At 36.8% G+C, this 20,046-nt stretch overlaps 1 protein-coding gene across 19 annotated transcripts in view; it reads right to left on the bottom strand.

The window, feature by feature from the left end:
• Positions 1 to 20,046, bottom strand: part of PAM (peptidylglycine alpha-amidating monooxygenase) — a 158,380-nt gene that overhangs the window by 57,793 nt on the left and 80,541 nt on the right. For all 19 annotated transcript variants that reach the window (XM_047731699.1, XM_047731700.1, XM_047731701.1 and 16 more), the window contains exons 7-12: positions 10,933 to 10,981; positions 9,576 to 9,643; positions 8,266 to 8,346; positions 7,901 to 7,977; positions 7,289 to 7,392; positions 116 to 300 (exon numbers count right to left, since the gene is read on the bottom strand). In XM_047731699.1, coding sequence (XP_047587655.1) covers positions 116 to 300; positions 7,289 to 7,392; positions 7,901 to 7,977; positions 8,266 to 8,346; positions 9,576 to 9,643; positions 10,933 to 10,981 — 564 coding nt within the window. The remainder of the gene's footprint in view (positions 1 to 115; positions 301 to 7,288; positions 7,393 to 7,900; positions 7,978 to 8,265; positions 8,347 to 9,575; positions 9,644 to 10,932; positions 10,982 to 20,046) is intronic.

The raw sequence follows: 20,046 nt of genomic DNA, 5'->3' as shown, positions 1-20,046 counted from the left end.
GTACATGTGATTGACAGGTGGATGCTTTCAAACATTAATTATACAGTCAAGTGAGACACACAAGAAAATATAAACTACAAAATCATATTTTACTTTAAACGAGTACCAGCTTTACCTTTGTGATGTCCATGCATCATAACCATGTCAGACTTCACCGGAATTGGAATATTGGCCTCTGGTGGTATGGATCTGAACAGTTCTGGAGCCACATTCTGTGTACAGGTCATGAAAGAAACAGCGTGCTTGGCTTCCATGTAATACATAATGTATAGGTTGCACATTTCATCGCTAGATGTGCCACTGCAAGCAAAAAAAAAAAAAAAAAAAAAGACATAACAAATCAGCTGCTCACATAAAACAGATTCTTAATGCAAGAAAAATACAACCAGTAAATCTGCCAGCAATAGGTTCAGAGGTGAAAATATTGTGCCTTTATTTTATAGCTTTCATTAAAACCCATCACAGTTTTCAGCATCTAAAGCATGTTGTCAAAGGCACATTTCCACTTCCTAATGGAGCATCCATTTGCAGTCACTCCATAGATATCACCCAATACCGCAGATGGAAATGGCATTTAAGTAGCAGCAACATACTTTCCTTTCTCTTCTAAATCCTTTCATCCTTTAGTCCTTCTTCCATTTGCTAAAACTCGTAGATTGGGCAAAGTACTTGCCTTATGGAAAAATCTTAATTATTTACTTAATAATGGTAAAACTCAGAACACTTGAACGGAAATATCATATATTATTTACAAGTCTTTAAAAATGGCTTTTTCCATTTAACCCTGAGAGTCTAGGATCTTGTTTTTGGTAATTGTCTCCAGCCGCAGGGTCAGATGAACTGAGAATCCTGTATTGATACTAAGGACATCCTAAATGGGCCCCTGATATCCTACGTGGCACCTTGGCAAGCAGGGAAGTAAAGAGAGATATAAAGGAACGGTACAAAGGGACATCAGTCATAACCTCTTCTAAAGGCTCAGACCTCAATGGGGTAGTGCCGTGCTGCTGAAAGACTCAATTGTTAAAAACAGATTTTAAAACAGTGGGAGGAATAAGTCAAGCAGAGAGAGTCAATTATCATATGGTTTCACTGATTCGTGGAGCATAACAAATAGCATGGAGGACATGGGGAGTTAGGAGAAGGGAGCTGGGGGAAATTGGAAGGGGAGGTGAACAATGAGAGACTATGGACTCTGAAAAACAATCTGAAGGGTTTGAAGAGGTGGGGGGGTGGGAGGTTGGGGTACCAGGTGGTGGGTATTAGAGAGGGCACAGATTGCATGGAGCACTGGTTGTGGTACAAAAACAATGAATACTGATATGCTGAAAATAAATTAAAAAAAAGATTATTTAAAAAAAACACAAAAAACAGTGGGAGGGACATTTCTAAGATACAAGCTCCAAACAATACAAGGTATGCCTAATAGCTTAACACGTTTTTGTTCTTCCTCAGTTCACGTGGGCTATCATGTATTTCATCTTCTTCACCATCATTAGGAGGGAATTATCTTTTTTTTAAATTAACATATAATGTGGGCACCTGGGTGGCTCAGTGGGTTAAAGCCTCTGCCTTCGGCTCAGGTCATGATCCCAGGGTCCTGGGATTGAGCCCCGCGTCGGGCTCTCTGCTCAATGGAGAGCCTGCTTCCTCCTCTCTCTCTCTCTGCCTGCCTCTCTGCCTACTTGAGATCTGTCTGTCAAATAAATAAATAAAAAATCTTAAAAAAAAAAAATTAACATATAATGTATTATTAGCCCAGGGGTGCAGGTCTGTGAATCACCAGGTTTACACACTTCACAGCACTCACCATAGCACATACCCTCCCCAATGTCCATAACCCCACCCCCCTCTCCCTACCCACCTCCCCCCGGCAACCCTCAGTTTGTTTTGTGACATTAAGAGTCTCTTATGGTTTGTCTCCCTCCCGATCCCATCTTGTTTCATTTATTCCTTTCCTACCCCCCAAACCTCCCACGTTGCCTCTCAACTTCCTCATATCAAGGAGATCATATGATAATTATCTTTCTCTGATTGACTTATTTCGCTAAGCATGATACAGGAGGGAGTTATCTTGATACACTTCCACAAGACTTTCATTTCCAAGGTAGATTACGCAAATGAATGTTTCCTTTTTGGTGTTCTGACAATTTTTAGCAAGCCTCTGCAAATAAAAAACAAGCTGCGTAGTGGCTTATTTGCTGAACAAAAATACGTCAGTGTTGATTTTTCCAGCAATGTCATGTGGCACTCACTTCCTCACCATAGCAACAGTAATGACGTGAGCAAGGGAAGGAACAAAAAATATTTTCCAAACAGGGATGTGGTTTCTGTAAGCTTGGAAAATGGAGAGCCCCTGAGAGACCACAGCAATGAATCTCCGCCACAGGAAGCTCTGTTCATGCTTTAAAAGTCATTTGGCTTCTCACTCTCTGAATCTGATACCTGTCAGTGTAATTGCCTCTCCTGTGAAATGCAAGCCGTGAGGTGCAGCCCCAAACGAACACCTGTTCACTACACACATATTCATGTGTCAAAACACCCTCCCTAAGAATTTCATTTTAACATCACTGGAGTTGGCCAGAAAGCTGTGTGTTATAAAAGAAATGGCTGGTGCCAGAGTAATAAGCCAGAACCTTTCACCATATTGTCTACTCTTTCCCCATTCAAAATGCAGAAAAATGTGTAGATCAAGAGACAGAGATGAGGGAAAAGGAATTTAAGATGTGGCTCTAGCTTAGAAGACCTTGAATCATCGTGTAGAGAGGAAAAGCAAAATAATCATGCAAACTTTTCCAACCAGTGAAAGTAAAAAAAAAAAATTCAGTAAATTTATATAGTAACAAATGAAACTTGCAACAAATCCATGGACAGATCCTTCCACATTTTACCTGTTTTACCTCATGCCCATGTTCATCTCTAAACACATGATTTTATAAGACAGCATAATCAGCTCACCAATATTCATTTAAGGTACTGACTCTCTGATATAAAATTGAACTGATCAAATCACTTTAGAATCTTTGCTATCACAAAGAAAAAATCATTAAAGACCTGAAGGAAAAGAAAAGATCAGACTTTATGCCTTTCCACTTATCATCGAATTCGTAGTTAAGGTGGCTAAGTTTCTCCTACCTGACAGAGAAACAATCACATCTTAAATATGTCAGGACTCAAAACTTAGTATGAGCAAACCAGTTTGCCTATTTTATTCCTCATCCATCTTTCCTTCATTCGAAAGAAAACAGAAAAAAAAAAAAAAGAAAGAAACTCTGACTTTAAATCAAACTGCTTTCTGTATTCCTAAGGGAGAGTGTTGACACATCTACCCTTGTTTTCTATAGAGGACAACACACGCAATTCAACTCTGTCAATCTAATGATTATTAATATGAGAAAATATGGAGGGAGGCTGTGTTCACACATTTGCCCTGGCTCTGCTGAATGGCCCTTTCAGCATTTCCTGATGCCAGTGTGATTCTCTAAATGATGCCTGCTAGCATCACTTATATTCCAAAATTACAGTGGTGCATTTCTTTCATCTTCATGCAAAATAAAGTGCTTATGTGATAACTACTTTTTCATATCAGCTCACTCTAAATCTGACAAGCTGTGATGAGCTTGAAAATAGTTAAGCCCTCAATAAATATTTGTTGAGGGAAGGAAGAATGAATAATATATCTTAATAAATGTTTACAACTTGTTATGGTATAGCCTGTTAGCCCCTAATATATCACACTGCTGAGTCAGGTCAATTTTATGAACTCTGTCTAGGGCATTCCAGAAAAATATTTATATCTACCTGTCTATCTATCTACCTATTTATCATCTATGTTTTAGGAGGGTTTTAATAAAATATATTATTTCATATTATAAAGATATGTAATAGAGATTTAAGAAAGTACTAAATATTCTGAAATGAACCTTTAAAAAAAACCCAAATCTTATTGTCCCTGATGACTGTGTATCAGACTGTGATACTCCCTCCACTTTGATGATTCCCTCTCCCTAGGTCCCTTACACTCAACAGATACTGGGCTTAAAAAAACAAAGCAAAACAAAAAACAATGATGGGAAATACTGATTTTGGAAAGAAAGAGGACACTTTAAAGAAGTTATTTTTCAAAACTCTGAATCGTTCCTTCAGAGCTTTCATGGTGCTTTTAAACTTACACATTAAGGAGTTTCTGTCCATGTAATTTTATCTTTACATATAACATACTTTAAAATGTTGACTAAAGTGCTGTGTTTAGTATCTATGAATATTCATTAGACATTCTCATATGTATATGATATAACTGGCTCCAAAGGAAAAATATGACCAACAAAATTGACCAAATATGTAAATATTATCTACCAATTCTCAAGAGTTAATTTAAAATATTAGCAAATTAGTTAACTTAATTAGCTTAATTGGCTGCCTTAATAAAATTCTTTTTTTGGTTGTTTGTTTAAACTTGACTGAACATTTGAAATGAATTCAGAGAAGTGTCATATGGAATATAAAATATGTAATGCAGACAGACACAAAATACAGCCTCTCCATTGATTAATGGGTACTATGTTGTTAGTACATACATTGGTACAAATTTGTCTAAGACATAGTATTCATATTTACAATTTAAAAAGAAATTTAATATACCCAGATAAAAATTACTACCATTTGGTAAATTTCTTAATATTACTTGTCTTAAATCCACTTAATTTTTAATGGTTGTGTTTTGTGATGCATCCCTGCTGGGAAAAAAATCAGTCCCTATGTTTAAAAGGGCTTTTTATTAGTTAAGTATGATTGTTCCACGTAAGCAAAATTTTCTCCAGTCCTAAGATTTTTAGCTCAATACAGAGTTAAGCTTGGACTGGGTGAAATATTACTTGGCTGAACATCTTCTTAGTAGGCCACCGACAGAATTTTCCTATAAAACCTAGTTTCCAGGTAGCTGCAGAATTAAGAAAATTAAAATCCAGATGCCTGTAGTTCTTCCAAGGCATGGAGGGCTATCTGTTGGCCCATACGACCTGTGGTAAATTGCGTGTATCTGAGGAGTCTTTATGCCCATGGTTCTAACCTGTGCCCGGGGCTGGGGGGCGGTACATGTTCATGTATGTTCATGTTGGGGGTTAGGCAGGAAGGGAGAAAAGGGAGAGGAGATTTGCAGAGTATCATTTAACAGACTCATAAAACACTAGTTTTCTTCTTTTTTTTTTTTAACTGGTTACATTCTCCACCTTAATTCTATAGCTCCCTGTGGAAGTGGTATCCTGTATTTTATAAAACAGATGCATTGATACTATTACCTTTCTAAAACTAAAATGTGTATTAAGTGATACAGGAATATTATGCATTAATATGAGAATTTGTATTCATATTTAAATTTTATTCAAACCTGTCTTATTAGTTTATCATTCTACAGGGGAAAAAAATGCTGCCCTAATATAAATTAAATATTCAGAATATGGACTCATCCAATAACTTAACTTCCTATAATTTCTTTCTATTTAATTTGTATTTCAAAATGGCATTCCCTTTAGCCCACATGAGATTTACAAAAAGAGAGACTGGTACAGTCATTTTAAGGTATTATTTTAAAGCAAGATGCACATTTGTTAAAAGACTCAATCAGTCTGAATTCCTGATGAAACAGGCTTCTTCAGATTACTTTGGCCTTTCATCCTGGCATTGTAACAAGTCACTCATTTCTATGTTTGATACTGTCTCATGGAGGATACTCAAAGGATACAATCTGGCCAAAGTTACAAGACCTCCCAGATTATTTAAACCAAAAATTCTACTTATTCTGCACTTGAACTTGTACACTAATATGTAGAATGTGTTGAAAGGGATATTTTTCCTATTTAGTCTACCTATTTCAAAGGCTATTAAAATTACCAGTGGCACTAAAGTAAAGTTGTAGAGGATCTACACTAACATAGAAAGGAAAATAGCTCATCAACACTCTATGACTCATATATTTCAAGGCTGGTAAGGGGGCACCTGGCTGGCCCCCTCAGTCAGCGGAGCATGCAACTCTTGATCTTGGGGTTGTGGGTTTGAGACCCATATTTGGTACAGAGCTCACTTTAAAATCTTTAAAATAATAATAATAATAATAATAATAACTACTAAGAAGTGAATGTCTCACTCCTTTAAATCTAATCTTATATACTTTGTCAAACTTTTTCTTACAGTTAGCATGCAACACCATAATTTTATTGTTTTCCTTGTCTCTCCCAAACTTACAAAATTTATTCAAAAGCAAAACTCTTGGAGGTTTCTTGTTTAATAGAACTTGTTAATTTTTTTCTTACTGTCCTATCTTTAGCCTTAACATTGATGTTTATTAATATAGCAACCCTTTAGAGTGACATAAAAAAATCCTATTCCACTGTCTCAAATGCCTTTTTACTTTTACCGGCTTCAGCATCTTTTCTGTTTCCCCTGACAACCAAGAGCTAGTGCTGTCATCATAAGACTCAACCTTAGTACATTTAATGCCTATTTTCAGATGCCTACTTTCTGTAACTTCTCTTTGATCAAAGATAAAATGGCTTAAAACTCCAGCTTCCAGGTGGCATCAGTAAATATTTTATAACCTAATTTAACATGGAAAGAAGGCTCTTGGTTCTTTTTTGACCAAAAAAAAAAAAAAAAAAAAGACACTTTATTTTTCATTTTTAATTCAGGCAAACTTTTTTTGAAAGTGTTCACAGTGCTTTGAAAATTTTACTTAGGGTTATAAAATACATGTATTTCAAAGAGGCTCAATAATTCGAAAATTATTTAAGGCTCTCTTTTGGAAAAGAGCTGAAAATTATTGTTCCTATTTGGTAGCCAAACAACTGGAAAAAAAAATGAATACACACAGGGAAAAAAATCACAGTTCTGAGTAATTAATAGACACCACCAAATGGGGAAACTATATATTTGCCTAAATTTGAACATAGGACAAAAAGACACGTGAGAAAAAAATTTCATAATCAATTATATTTTTCTTTATTAAATGAGCCTAAGGAAGTAATATATACTCTTGTGGCATCTATAATATATAGAGGTGTGATATTCAGGGTTCTGAATAAACAGGAGGAAAGGAAACATAAAAAAATAAACACATGTTCTGGGGTTTATCCTAATCACTCAGCTAGAAAATGAGAAACTGCGATATACAGTTTGCTATAATTGTTCATGATAATAAAAAATTGTGCAATTCATTCACAAACACACCTATCACTTATAATCATGCCTTGCCCCAATAAAATATTCTAAAATACTAGAATTTACAAAACCATACCCAATGTGCGTGGATTCTGTCCTTCCTTCACCAGTGAACACACATCTTGCTGCCAATATGTCACCAAAACTCACATCTACTGGGTGCTCCACAGGGTAGAAAGCCTACCAAGAAGATAAACACAATGATTCATTAAAATTGCCAATAAAACCCAGAACTATGTGCTTTGATAACATGAGGCCTGGCACACCCTGGGTAGAGACGATGAAGACACGAACATACAGACACACAATTCACCAGCATGTTTACAAATGTTAAGAGAAACCGTCAAGCTGGAAGTTGTAAAAAAGGAGGTTATACGCAGTTTGGATAAATAATAAATGTAGATTTAGAGATATGAGGATTCTAGAGAAATTCACAAGGATTCTATGAGGGTTTCTAAGACTACTATCTGTTGATTACTATTTTTTTTTTGTCTCAAAATTAAACCAGTTTAATTGCTGGAGGGGAGAGGGGTGGGAGGGATAGGGTGGCTGGGTTATGGATATTGAGGAGGGTATGTGCTATGGTGAGTGCTGTGAATTGTGTAAGACAGATGATTCACAGACCTGTAACCCTGAAACAAATAATACATTATATATTTTTTTAAAAATTAAACCAGTTTCTACACACCTGTGGCAGCTGGGGACTCTGGCGTCCAATCAGTGCCCACTGTCCATTTCTTACTCGGTATCCACTGACTACCTTACCTGTAATGAACATGAATTATAATCATGTAATGTCATGAGGTATTAGAAAAATAAAAGGCATCATTTGCTTTCCTTTTTCAAAATAAAATCTGAATATTGTCAGAACCCAAAATGCTAGGTATTTTAATGAAAACGATACGATGAAAAAACACACAGTTTCAAGGTAGTATGCAAAAATCTTTCATTGAAACAGATTTAAAGTCAAATACAATTTACATTTTACATTTATAGTGTTAGCAAGCGGCAAGGTGAATATTTATAATTTAACCTGTAGTTTAAACTTCTTACCTAAATGGTGAGTGTGAACTCTATAGGCAAAGACATGCATTGGATACTTTTTGTAATGGCACGAAATGTCAGAATTCACCACTGTTCGAAATGAAAACACAGAAAAAAGTGTTACTATCCAACTGGAAAATAACATTTTCGTCTAAAAATATGTATAGGTTATTCACAAGTAGCTAGGCGGGGGTGGGGGTTCCTATGAAGCAAACATGCACTGAGGTATTCACAGGTGTTAAGCCCTATTATGTGCCAGCCAGTTTACTAAGATGAGTTAATAACCTCTGGCCCTCACATTTAATTTCTTTCCTAAACAAAATGCCTAGCGTCAAAATAAGATACCCTGTCAGCAAAAACATAGGCTTCATTTGCTATTTTTTTTTCTTTTTTTTTAAGATTTTATTTATTTATTTGACAGAGAGGCAGGCAGAAAGAGAGGGGAAAGCAGACTCTGCACAGAGCAGAGAGCCCTGTGCGGGGCCCGATCCCAGGACTCTGAGATCATGACCTGAGCGAAGGCAGAGGCTTTAACCCACTGAGACACCCAGGTGCCCCTTCATTTGCTACTTTTATCATAACAATTTATGCAGTTGAAAAAACTTAACAACTGGCTGCAAACACCTAAGATAACTACATTGACAATACCTGTTGAGAAGAAACCACTTCATTTACTTCTCTTTCAGTCGAAAACACTGTAGTTATTCAATAAATGTGTCTTTGATAATAACAATGAGACCATACTTGTCAATAACTTTACAAGAATCCCAGTAAAAACAAAGGAGTAATATTTAACATGGCATTTTCATCAGATGATTAGATACATTGCTAAATAATATTACACTTACTCTAATAGCTTTTTGTAAGTTTAGAAGAATCAGCTATTATCATCTCCATTTTACAAATAGGGAATTAAGCCCAACATCTAAGTTCAAAGACTGAGCTGGTCTTGGATTTGCTAGACTTTTGACTTTGAAACTGATATTCTCTACAATAGTTAATGTCATAGTACATGATGAGATTCGTCTTTGGCACCTAAAGGATGGATGACTGATTTGTAAAATACTCAAGATTTATTTTTGTATTTACATAACCTATTACCTACCTATGGACCTCAGTTCTTAGCATCTCGTAAAAGAATGGATGATAATAAACTACTGGCTTGGAATAGTAGAGAAATCTATTTAGAATCTAAGGATAATAAAGAACTGGTTTAGTTTTCAGGGATATAGATCATTTCAAAATTTTATTAAAAAATACTGTAAATCCATTCATATAGTTTAAGTAAAGATAATGATAAATACTAAAAGATAAATTACCTTTCTCTCCCGGTGGAATAACAGTGTCAACAGACATCATAAGGTACATGCCAGCAATTAGAGGCTGTCTGCAGGAAATAGTAACATTTATATCAATTATTTGAAACATCAAAACTATGGCCTTAGAAAAATAAGATATACTTTAATACACTGATCTATAAAATATGATTCATATGAAAATGAAAACAATACAGAAAAAGAGGTAGATTTTTTTTTATTTAAATAACTTATTTTTTTGGACAAATAGCTAAAAACATTTATTGCCATAAATAATGTGGAAGGCGGTCTCTAATGGCTCCCGCGATGGTTAAGTGTCTCTGTCCACTATCTAGGGCAGAGACCCCAGTAGTTTGGTCAAACATTGGGAGGTATTTTTTAGTTGTGACCAATATTTAAATTATTGACTTGGACTAAAGCAGATTACCATTCACAGTGTGGGTGGGTCTCTTAAGAGAAAAGCCCGAGGTCCCAGGAAGAGGAAGGAATTCTGCCTTCAGACTGCGTTGGACTCAAAACTCCACACTGACTCCTGCCAGAATTTCCAGCCTGCCTTGCAGACTGCAGACTTACCAGACCCCACAACTGTCTAAGCCAATTCCTTGAAGTAAATCTCTCTCTTTCTTTCCCTTTGTGTGTGCGTGTGTGCGTGCGTACATTCTATTGGTTCAGTTTCTCTGGAGAATTCTGGCTAATACAGCTCTCAGTAATTCCTAGCTCTGACATTCATGCCCTTGTCTAATCTTCTTCCCTTGGGCATGGGCTGGGCATAGTAACTGGACCTAGGGGTTGGTTATTCTTAAAAAAGAATAAGACAAAGCAATTTCACTCCCCCCCCCATAGGAGTCAGAGTAGGAAGATTTGTGGCAACGCTTTTCTTCACCCATCAGATTTCTATATTATTCACTAACTTCTGACATTAGGCTACAAGGCTGTGGTTTCCATCTTGCATGCCCTCCCTTGCTTTCTCTTGCTGGCTGTGATGGAAGCCAATCACCACCATATTGTAAGCTGCCCTGTTTAGAGTCCACAAGCAAGAAATGAAGGAGTCCTCCAGACAACAGCCAACAAGGAACTGAATCCTGTCCATAGCTGTGTGAGTGATCTTGGAAGTGGCTCCCACCCCAGCGGAGCCCCCAGATGTTTCTGAAACCCTGACTGAGCCCTTAATTGCAACCTTTGTGTGAGACCAGCTCCTGTCCCCGGCTAAGCTTGTGCCCAGAATATTTGTTGTTTTAAGCCACTAAGTTTAAGGTAATTTGTTATGTAACAATAGACAATGAATACAGTGGATTTCCCACTTTTAGGTTCTCAAAGATCTTAAAGCTGTCACTTAGGTAGGGTAACTAGAAGTACTTACGGCAGGCGTGTGAGGTGTAAGGACACACCGGAACAGTCTTTGTGATTATCTGAAAATACATGCAGACAAAATATACACCTTAAATATGAAAATGTGAGAAGCAGATTTCAAACTACTAAATTTTAAATGATTATAACTCAATCCTAACACAACCTATGTTTTTGTTTGTATGGTGCTTTATAGTCTGCAGAATATTTTCTTATTCATGAATATATTTAATCTCCAAAGCATCACAACAGCAACAACAAAGCTATCATTTCGAGCAGCCTGTGGTTTTTTTCTTGACTCCTCAAACTGACGAGTTACCTGCTTTCCTGTAGCTGTATTAGATACTAGTCACAGCTCACAGAAGAAAGTTGTTGCTACTCTATGAATGATCTATACTGTTGAAACATCCTGGAAAGGTGATTAACTGAATGGTTTGTTCCACGCTGGCTCCGAACAACTAGCTTCTCTACTTCTCAAAAATGGAAGTAGTCCATAATTTGACCTTTCTAGATAGGACCATGTCTAGCATCTGTAATGTCTTTGATATATGTACAGGGATCACCTTGTTTGGTTTCTAGGCCTTGCCCATTCTTACCTTCTCAATAGAAACCTGATGGCAACGTTCACCCCAACTTCAGTGGAAAGCCTCCCCATTTTTGCCAAGGACGCTTCAGAGACCTCTTACGAATCCTCTCCCTTATTCCTTTGCCTTCCCCAAGTAGAAAGAAGGTAAAAATTTAAATTACCCATCCAAATTTTTATCTTGTTGAACTTGCTGACCCTTCACCACAGAGACCATGAATAGCAACTCATACTTACCCATTCCTTCTATTTCTGTGTATGCTAAATTCTTTGTACTTCACACTTATATTCTAAGTATTTATAAAACATCATGTCTCAATTTTGAGAGTTTATTTTATTATAAATAACTAGTGTGTGTGTGCATGATGAACATATGTATCCTTGAAATCGAAAAGTGAACTATGTGAATAAATAGCAGCAGATGAATAGTTTTAAGGAAATTTCTTTCTTTCAGCTGTAATTCTTATGAGAAAAACAAAGGTAGCTTTATACAGTAATATAAAATAACAGATAAACTAAGTAACAAGATACAGATTTTGATTTACCAGACATAAAATTTAGGAAGTATAACAAATCACATTTAGTGCTTTGAAAATAAAACACAAAGGAAATTTCTCAATTTAGTATTAAGCTTGGTTTTAACAGTGATAGTACAGAAATAAGTGGAATGATAAACATTTTATATTTCATCAGGTTTTTTAAAAAATATTTTATTTATTTGACAGAGATCACAAGTAGGCAGAGAGCCAGAGAGAGAGAGAAGGAAGCAGGCTCCCTGCTGAACAGAGAGCCCAACGCGGAGCTCGATCCCAGGACCCTGAGATCACGACCTAAGCTGAAGGCAGAGGCTTTAACCCACTGAGCCACCCAGGTGCCCCAATCAGGTTGTTTTTTTGTCATTTTACGAAGGGATCTTTATCCAATCTCCTAAATCAAATTCCAGTGTGGTGCTATTTTCATAGTAATTTCAAGTGAGTTGGGACACCTGTGTGACACAGTTGGTTAAGTGTCTCACAGTTGGTTAAGTGTCTGACACTTGGTTTTGGCTCAGTTTGTGATCTCAGTGCTGTCATCTCAGAATCATGATCTCAGAGTTGTGAGATCAAGCCCCACCTCTGACTCCACATTCAGTGCTGGGCAGTCAGCATGGATGTGGAGCCTGCTTGAGATTTCTCTCTCCTTCTGCCTCTCCCACTTATGGGTGCACTCTCTCTATCTCAAACAAATAAATAAATCTTTAAGAAAATGAAATAAAGTCTTGAGTGGGTTTTAAAGAGATGAGGAGAAAATAATAATAACAAAAACAATACAAATTTACCTTAATTTTTGTCTATGCTTTTAAATATAGAAAGGATAATTGAGTGTTTTTTAATTTATTAAAAATATTTTTTAAGGATTTTATTTATTTATTTTTCAGAGAGAGAGAGAGAGCACAAGAAAGGGGTAGGTGGCAGGCAGAGGGCCAAGCAGGCTCCCTGCTGAGCAGAGAGCCCAATTCGGGGCTCGATCCCAGGACTCTGGGATCATGACCTGAGCTGAAGGCAGAGGCTTTAACCCAATGAGCCACCCAGGCACCCCCATTGGAAGATTTTAAACAAAGTGACAGGATTATATAAGGTGTTTACCTAGCACAGTACCTGGCACTTACAGATTACTAATTTACTGGATGTTAGGCTTTGTAATCTTTTGTCTTAATTCACAATAAACCAGGAGAAAAGTTTCTTCTCCCATACAACATCTGTCCATGCGACAGGGCCAGTGTGCAATGAGAACCGCTTCTTGGTTTTCCATTACATCTTTGCATTGGAAGAACCAAGTGAATCTCATTTTGAAATTCATTTTGGCTAATATTCTTAACCATGACTTTAAAAAAATTAAATGGGAACAATTAATAAATGAATTAACATGTTTCATAAACTACCAAAGAAATGTATCATAAAAGATGAAATATCACCAAATTTAGAGTAGCAGGAATGTTACTAATAGTAACATGCCAGCTATCGCCCGTGACAGTGCATCCTCCTATCAGATAATGTTCCTGACTACAATGGTCTCAATTAAGTGGCTTTCTACTCAGATTAAATCTCAAAAATAGGTCAGAAACTTATGTATGTTAGTAAATATGTCAAAATCTAATTTGAAGACTTTTTTTTAATAACCACACTTAGCAAGGTTTTCTCCAAATTAAATAACAGCCCTTGCTATGTAAATATTGTATATTTGCTTTGATCTAGAGTTTTTTTTTTTAATTTTTACTTTTTAAAGATTTTATTTATTTGACACACAGAGAGAGCTCACAAGTAGGCAGAGAGGCAGGTGGGGGGGGGGGAAGCAGGCTCCCTGCTGAGCTGAAAGCCTGATGTGGGGCTCAATCCCAAGACCCTGAGATCATGACCTGAGCCGAAGGCAGAGGCTTTAACCCACTGAGCCACCCAGGCACCCCTTCACTCTAGAGTTTTAAAAAGTGAGTCAGTCTCACCACTCATCCCACTGTAAAGACATAGTACAGGTTTTCCTTTGATCCCATGTTTATCAACTACATGCTATATTCTATAAAACAGTTGAGAATACCACACAAGAATAGCTAAACCACTAAAAACTCATTTTAAGTTTTTATGAGATGATCAACACATTCTGGAAAAAAATATACTGAACTTCTGACTTATGTATTACAATGATTTTAGGGAAGTCATTATATGAATTTTAGACACTCTATAGGTTTTTTTCTTATGTAATGTTAATCTTGTATGGGTAGAGGGCTGGTGAATATGCATACAAGAATCCAAAGTAAAAATGATATCTGTTTTGTAAAAGCCCCCAAAATTAAAAAAAAATATGTAGAATGGATATTAGTTACAAGATCACTTAAAAACCACACTAGATAGAATTTCTGTGTCACCGCTGAAGGAATTTATTTACATCAAATTTATCTGGTCAGTTTGATCCACTGAATCAGCATGAAGCGAGGCATTTCTAAAAATTGTGCTGTGTGAGTGTGTGGGTATGTGTGTAAGCATGCAGATACAATGCCTTAAATTATGGATAACACTTCATATCATCACCATTTAATCAGGGGATAATTCTGTGTGACTTTAAGAAATTCTGTTGGTAATCGATAAATACACATTATAACAATGACATTTTAAGCTGAACACAATTCTAGAAGTCATTGCCAAGTAAAGACAATACTTATAAAGCATATATATGCATTTTGGACATTATTAGAGTTAATTGTTCCACATATATTATTTCCAAGTCAAATTTTATTACTGTAAATGTTTGTGATTTCTTCTAGTACTACTTTTCACAGTTTGACCTGAAGAGCCCATGTGCCTGTATATACACATAGTGAGAAGCCCCAGGGAGAGCAACCTGAACTCCCTCAAACAAGGTGGTCCGGGGGCCTGGAGGGCTACTGGATCCACTGATACTCCTCTTATAGCATGTGGCAACTTTGGAGAGAAGCCTGTTTTAACCTAGTGTCTGGTATGAAGATTATGACCTTCTAACTCCCAGTGTGATCCTTGCCACAATGATGCATTATTATTTCCATAACCTCTATTTCTGATCTTACTTCACATGAACTCAGAAACTTCTGCTAGTTTTGCATATTTTACCGATGATTTTCAGTGTGCTCTGACTTTGTCTGTCCTTCTACTGTAACACAGTGCTTTAGCCACAAGATACAAAGCCTCGTAAGAATTGATTCATTTCAACTCACTCGGCTCTATATGAAATCTGTCTCTAACACGCATCATCATAAAAATGAATGACAACTTAGAAGGTTTATTATCATTAAAAATACACGTCAATGCCTCTGCTAATATTTTGTCACATAAAACAAAAAAAAATGAAATCAGGACTGAGATAGTTAAGAAATGTGTAGAAAATGAACTCAGAATATCAAATCATAAGCTAGCTGAAAAAGTTGGTCAGAAAGGCTGATTCTGTGACTAGAATGAAAGTAAACAGGAGAGAGGAGAAGAGAGGAAATAGATGGAAAGGTTAACATAGGGCAGAAGACCAGAGAAATGGAATTCCACAACTTAAAAATAGATGGGAATGGTAATGAGTCAATAACTAAAATGGTCTGAAATTATAGGATTGAGTTTGTCTGAAAGAAAGGTAGAATAGGAAGTGGATTCTTTCTCCAATGTGTATTTCCACATAAATATTGTACATTTGTACATGTCCAATGCAAGATTTGCTGAGTGGAAAGTTTGAAAGTAATCTGTGTATTTTAATCACACAGTTAGTTGACCATAGTGCCTTAATAAGATCATCATCAGTTTCAGCTACGTGCTCACTGAGTGCCTTTGCTTAAAATGAGTAGGATCTGGAAGGTTACCAATTTTAACACTTGGTAGATTAGTACTTACGATCAATATTGATGCCACTAAGAAACCGCAGTCTATAAATGAGATAATCTATGTAAAGAATGGAGCACTCTAAATGGAGCACAGTAAAAATCCAATGCGTCTTAGTTATTATTATCATTATTCTTTTTATTGGTAGATTCCAAGAATCTTCAACACATGAATATTTTCTTTTGAGAAACACATTTTCACAATCATAGGTATGGAATTTCGTTAATTGAAGAAGCTGGAAATTTTTCTTTAAGTGTTTCTTTCATTGAGGAATTTAAAAAATTTTTTTAAAGTTTTTAAAAAATATTTTCTTTAATTGAAATGTTTCTTTATGCTTCCCTCTCTCTCTCTCTCTCCGCCTGCCTCTCCGTCTGCTTGTGATCTCTCTCTGTCAAATAAATAAATAAAAAATCTTTAAAAAAGAAAAAAAAGAGGGCGCCTGGGTGGCTCAGTTGGTTAAGCGACTGCCTTCAGCTCAGGTCATGATCCTGGAGTCCCGGGATCGAGTCCCACATCAGGCTCCCAGCTCCACAGGGAGTCTGCTTCTCCCTCTGACCTTCTCCTCGCTCATGCTCTCTCTCACTGTCTCTCTCTTCTCTCAAATAAATAAATAAAATGTTTAAAAAAAAAAAAAAGAAAGAAAGAAAAAAAAAGAAAAGAAAAGAAAGGGGGGCGCCTGCCTGGGTGGCTCAGTGGATTAGGCCGCTGCCTTCAGCTCAGGTCATGATCTCAGGGTCCTGGGAACGAGTCCCGCATCAGGCTCTCTGCTCAGCAGGGTGCCTGCTTCCCTCTCTCTCTCTCTCTGCCTGCCTCTCCGTCTGCTTGTGATCTCTCTCTGTCAAATAAATAAATAAATAAATCTTTAAAAAAAAAAAAAGAATGAAATGTTTCTTTAATTGAAGAAACACAGAATTTCTTCACATAATGACAGAGGGATAGAAGAAAAGAGGAAAGGAACATGGGAATATTAAATTAGTAAATTAAATTCATTTTTCATGATGAAAAAAAGGAATTAGAATTGAAAGAGACTATGGACCCCAGGAAACAATCTGAGGGATTCAGAGAGAAGGAGGGGGAGTAGAGGGGGTAACAGGGTGATGGGTATTGAGGAGGGCATGTGCTGTGATGAGCACTGTGTGTTAAACTTAACTGATGAATCATTGAACACCAAAAAAAAAAAAAAAGTCTGTTTTCTCTAGTAAAAAACAACAACAACAAAAACAAAGAAACACTTTATATTGCAAAGAATTTTGTCCTAAGTAAAAAAATAAATTAGGAACCAAAGTGAATTTAAAAAGAAAGAAAAGAAATGGTATTTTATTTTATTTTTTTTAAGATTTTATTTATTTATTTGACAGAGATCACAAGTAGGCAGAGAGGCAGGCAGAGAGAGAGAGGGAGAGAGAGGAGGAAGCAGGCTCCCTGCTGAGCAGAGAGCCTGATGTGGGGCTCGATCCCAGAACCCTGGGATCATGACCTGGGCTGAAGGCAGAGGCTTTAACCCACTGAGCCACCCAGGCGCCCCAAGAAATGATATTTTAAAGATACCGTACAAAACAGAGATACTCTCAAAGTGGGTATAGAAATGCTGATTCAGAAGGGTGTGCACTGGGTAGATACAGAACAGAGTCACCAGTGAAATACAGAAATATTAGTAAGACGTAAGTAGCAAGGCCTGGCTAAAATGAAATTTTTGGATTGGGTACCACAGGATCATGAAAGAGTTGATAATGCATTGTTTTAAGGTCCCTCCACAACTTTTAGTAATAAAGTTCTCTTTGACCAGACCCAAGACAATATGCTTCTTTCTGAGGTCTAGACTAGAGGTCAGTTCAACAGGATCCCTTGTTTGTAGAAGAGAGAGTGAGGCCTTTTTATACTGATACTGAAATTGTTGTTTATTCTACTTTTACTCACTTATCCTGAACAACTTTCTTCATGCAAAAATCCTGACAGCTGTTCCTTCCAGTTAGCTTCATTTATTTTATTTTAGTTAAATCATTCTCTTCTTCATTGGATTGGGCTATAGGTTCACTCTTTCTTTAAGGTACACTGGTGAATTCTTGACCCTTAGCTATTAATGTTCTGTGCTTACTGAGGACTGAACCCCAGACATCCCTGATAAAGAGATCTTTCATGATTGCTGTTCTCTTTTAGTAACACATAATTGTACCCTAATGGATTTCAAGATGTGGAGATGAAACTTCATCACTAGGTAGGTATCAGGTGACATTGGGACTAATTTCATTATATGTCACTATATTCCATTAAAATGTCACATGTAGGTACTAGGAGCTTTTGTAATGGTGAAGACATTAAAGTGGAAAAGTTAAAAAATTATTTTTAAAAAGAGTTATAAAGTCAGAAAGTCTAATAATGTCTTAGAAGCATAGGACTATAATGTAGTACCAGTAGTTGAGTGGCAAGACTTCTAGAAGTAGACGGATAATGGAAGAAACAAGTATGTCCAGACACTGGAAGAGGCTTGACAATGGCATTCAATCAGAATCTAATCTTGAGCCAGATGAAAACTGGACGACCACTCCACAAGGATCTCAAGTTTGAGTTTTTTGAGAAATTGCTCTCCTCTGCCGAGGCAGAGATGTATAACCACAGCAAGGTATTTTATCAAATAGGTAGACTCAGAATTTCAGAACTGAAAGGGATGTGGAAGACGAGGGAGTTCAATTCTTACATGTTGTAGATTGGGGGAAAGAGGCTACCGGGATTAAGAGTGTTGGCTAAAGTAATTCAGCGAACCAGGACGCATCTGGGTATCAAAACGGATTCTCCTATGCTAATGTTTACTAAAGATGTCTGACTTTAAAGAAAAAGAGTTCCATTTCTGAAACACTTCCAAAGCATTTTATCTATGAAATATCCTCAAGCTAAGATAAAGGAATTAAGCAAGAATGGATAAGTGGTACTTAAGGACTCCACTTACGCAGGAAGTTCATTCTCTTAATGGGAGGTGAATGCATGGGATGGGAGGATATCCATTCCAAACTATTTAGCTTGCTTTTCTAATAATAGCTTGTCGTTCCTGCTTGGATACAGGGCTAAGTAGTAAAGTAACTATGTGGAATAATGTATGATAATAACCTCTTAGATGGTGGGTCCTTGGAAGACTGTTGGTCTCTCCTAATCTTTCCCTCTGGAGAGAGCCTTCTACACTTCATGAGCTCAGCTTGTCCTGGTGGTTTCCTGCTTCAATAAAAAACAGGTTAACCATCGATCCTAGGGGAACCAGTGAATTGTTACAAGCTACATCCCACTAATTGGAAAAGTCCTTCAGAAAGACAGTCGTAGAGTGGATTTCAATTCACTGCACTCTCTTAGGAAGGTAAAGGAGAAAGCATGCACGTTATCTACTATTCCAGCCACAGTTTTGGATAATGGATCCTTCCCTTATGGAAGTACTGAAAAAGCATGCCTGGAATCATTGCCAAATCTCATGAAAAGCAAAGAAATAACATGTTTAATGATAAAAACATAGTTCATGAAGTTTGTAAGCAAGTAGTCAACGGTATCATACCCTTCCACCCTTTAAGAGTGTTCTGAATATAAGTTAAAGGCCACCTTCCTGACTTTCTCACTGTCTAGAACAAAAATGAATCAAGGAAATCAGAGTACATGCACCAATAATTTTGCAATAATGTACATAGATAGTGTAATAACTATTTTGCCTATGAAGCTGGCTTGATTGTCATCTTACGGTTCTTTGTTCTAAATGATATTAAGGGGACAGATGAGATTTTGCTGAGATTACGTCATGGCTCCCAAGGTGACCAAGAATGGGCGATGACTTGGGGATGCATTTCTAAAGTTAGGGAATTTTCATGTAGTCAAAATCACTTGGAAAATCCCTTAGGAGAGTGGAGAGTGCGGTCTCTTAATAGATACAACACAGCATTGTTGTTTCCTTCGCATTGGAACAGATTGCTGTCAGTTTCATCAGTTGGGCCACGTTGTTTAAAAAAAAAAAAAGTTATTTCTACACAGTTGGACTGTATAGTTATATATAAAAGGTTATTTCTGTACATTTGAAATGCTGCATCAAATGAGCTGGAAACAAGCACAAGAGGCAAATAGGAAAGAGTAGAAGGAACAGCAGACCGGGGTCTTGCGTTCGCTTTGGTTTTAACGAAGCTAATACACAGCTCCTTTGTTGTTGTCT

Source organism: Lutra lutra, chromosome 5, assembly GCF_902655055.1.
Source record: "Lutra lutra chromosome 5, mLutLut1.2, whole genome shotgun sequence".
Lineage (NCBI taxonomy): Eukaryota > Metazoa > Chordata > Mammalia > Carnivora > Mustelidae > Lutra > Lutra lutra.
Note: the sequence above shows the minus strand (reverse complement) of the source record. Positions and strands in the feature narration are given on the sequence as shown.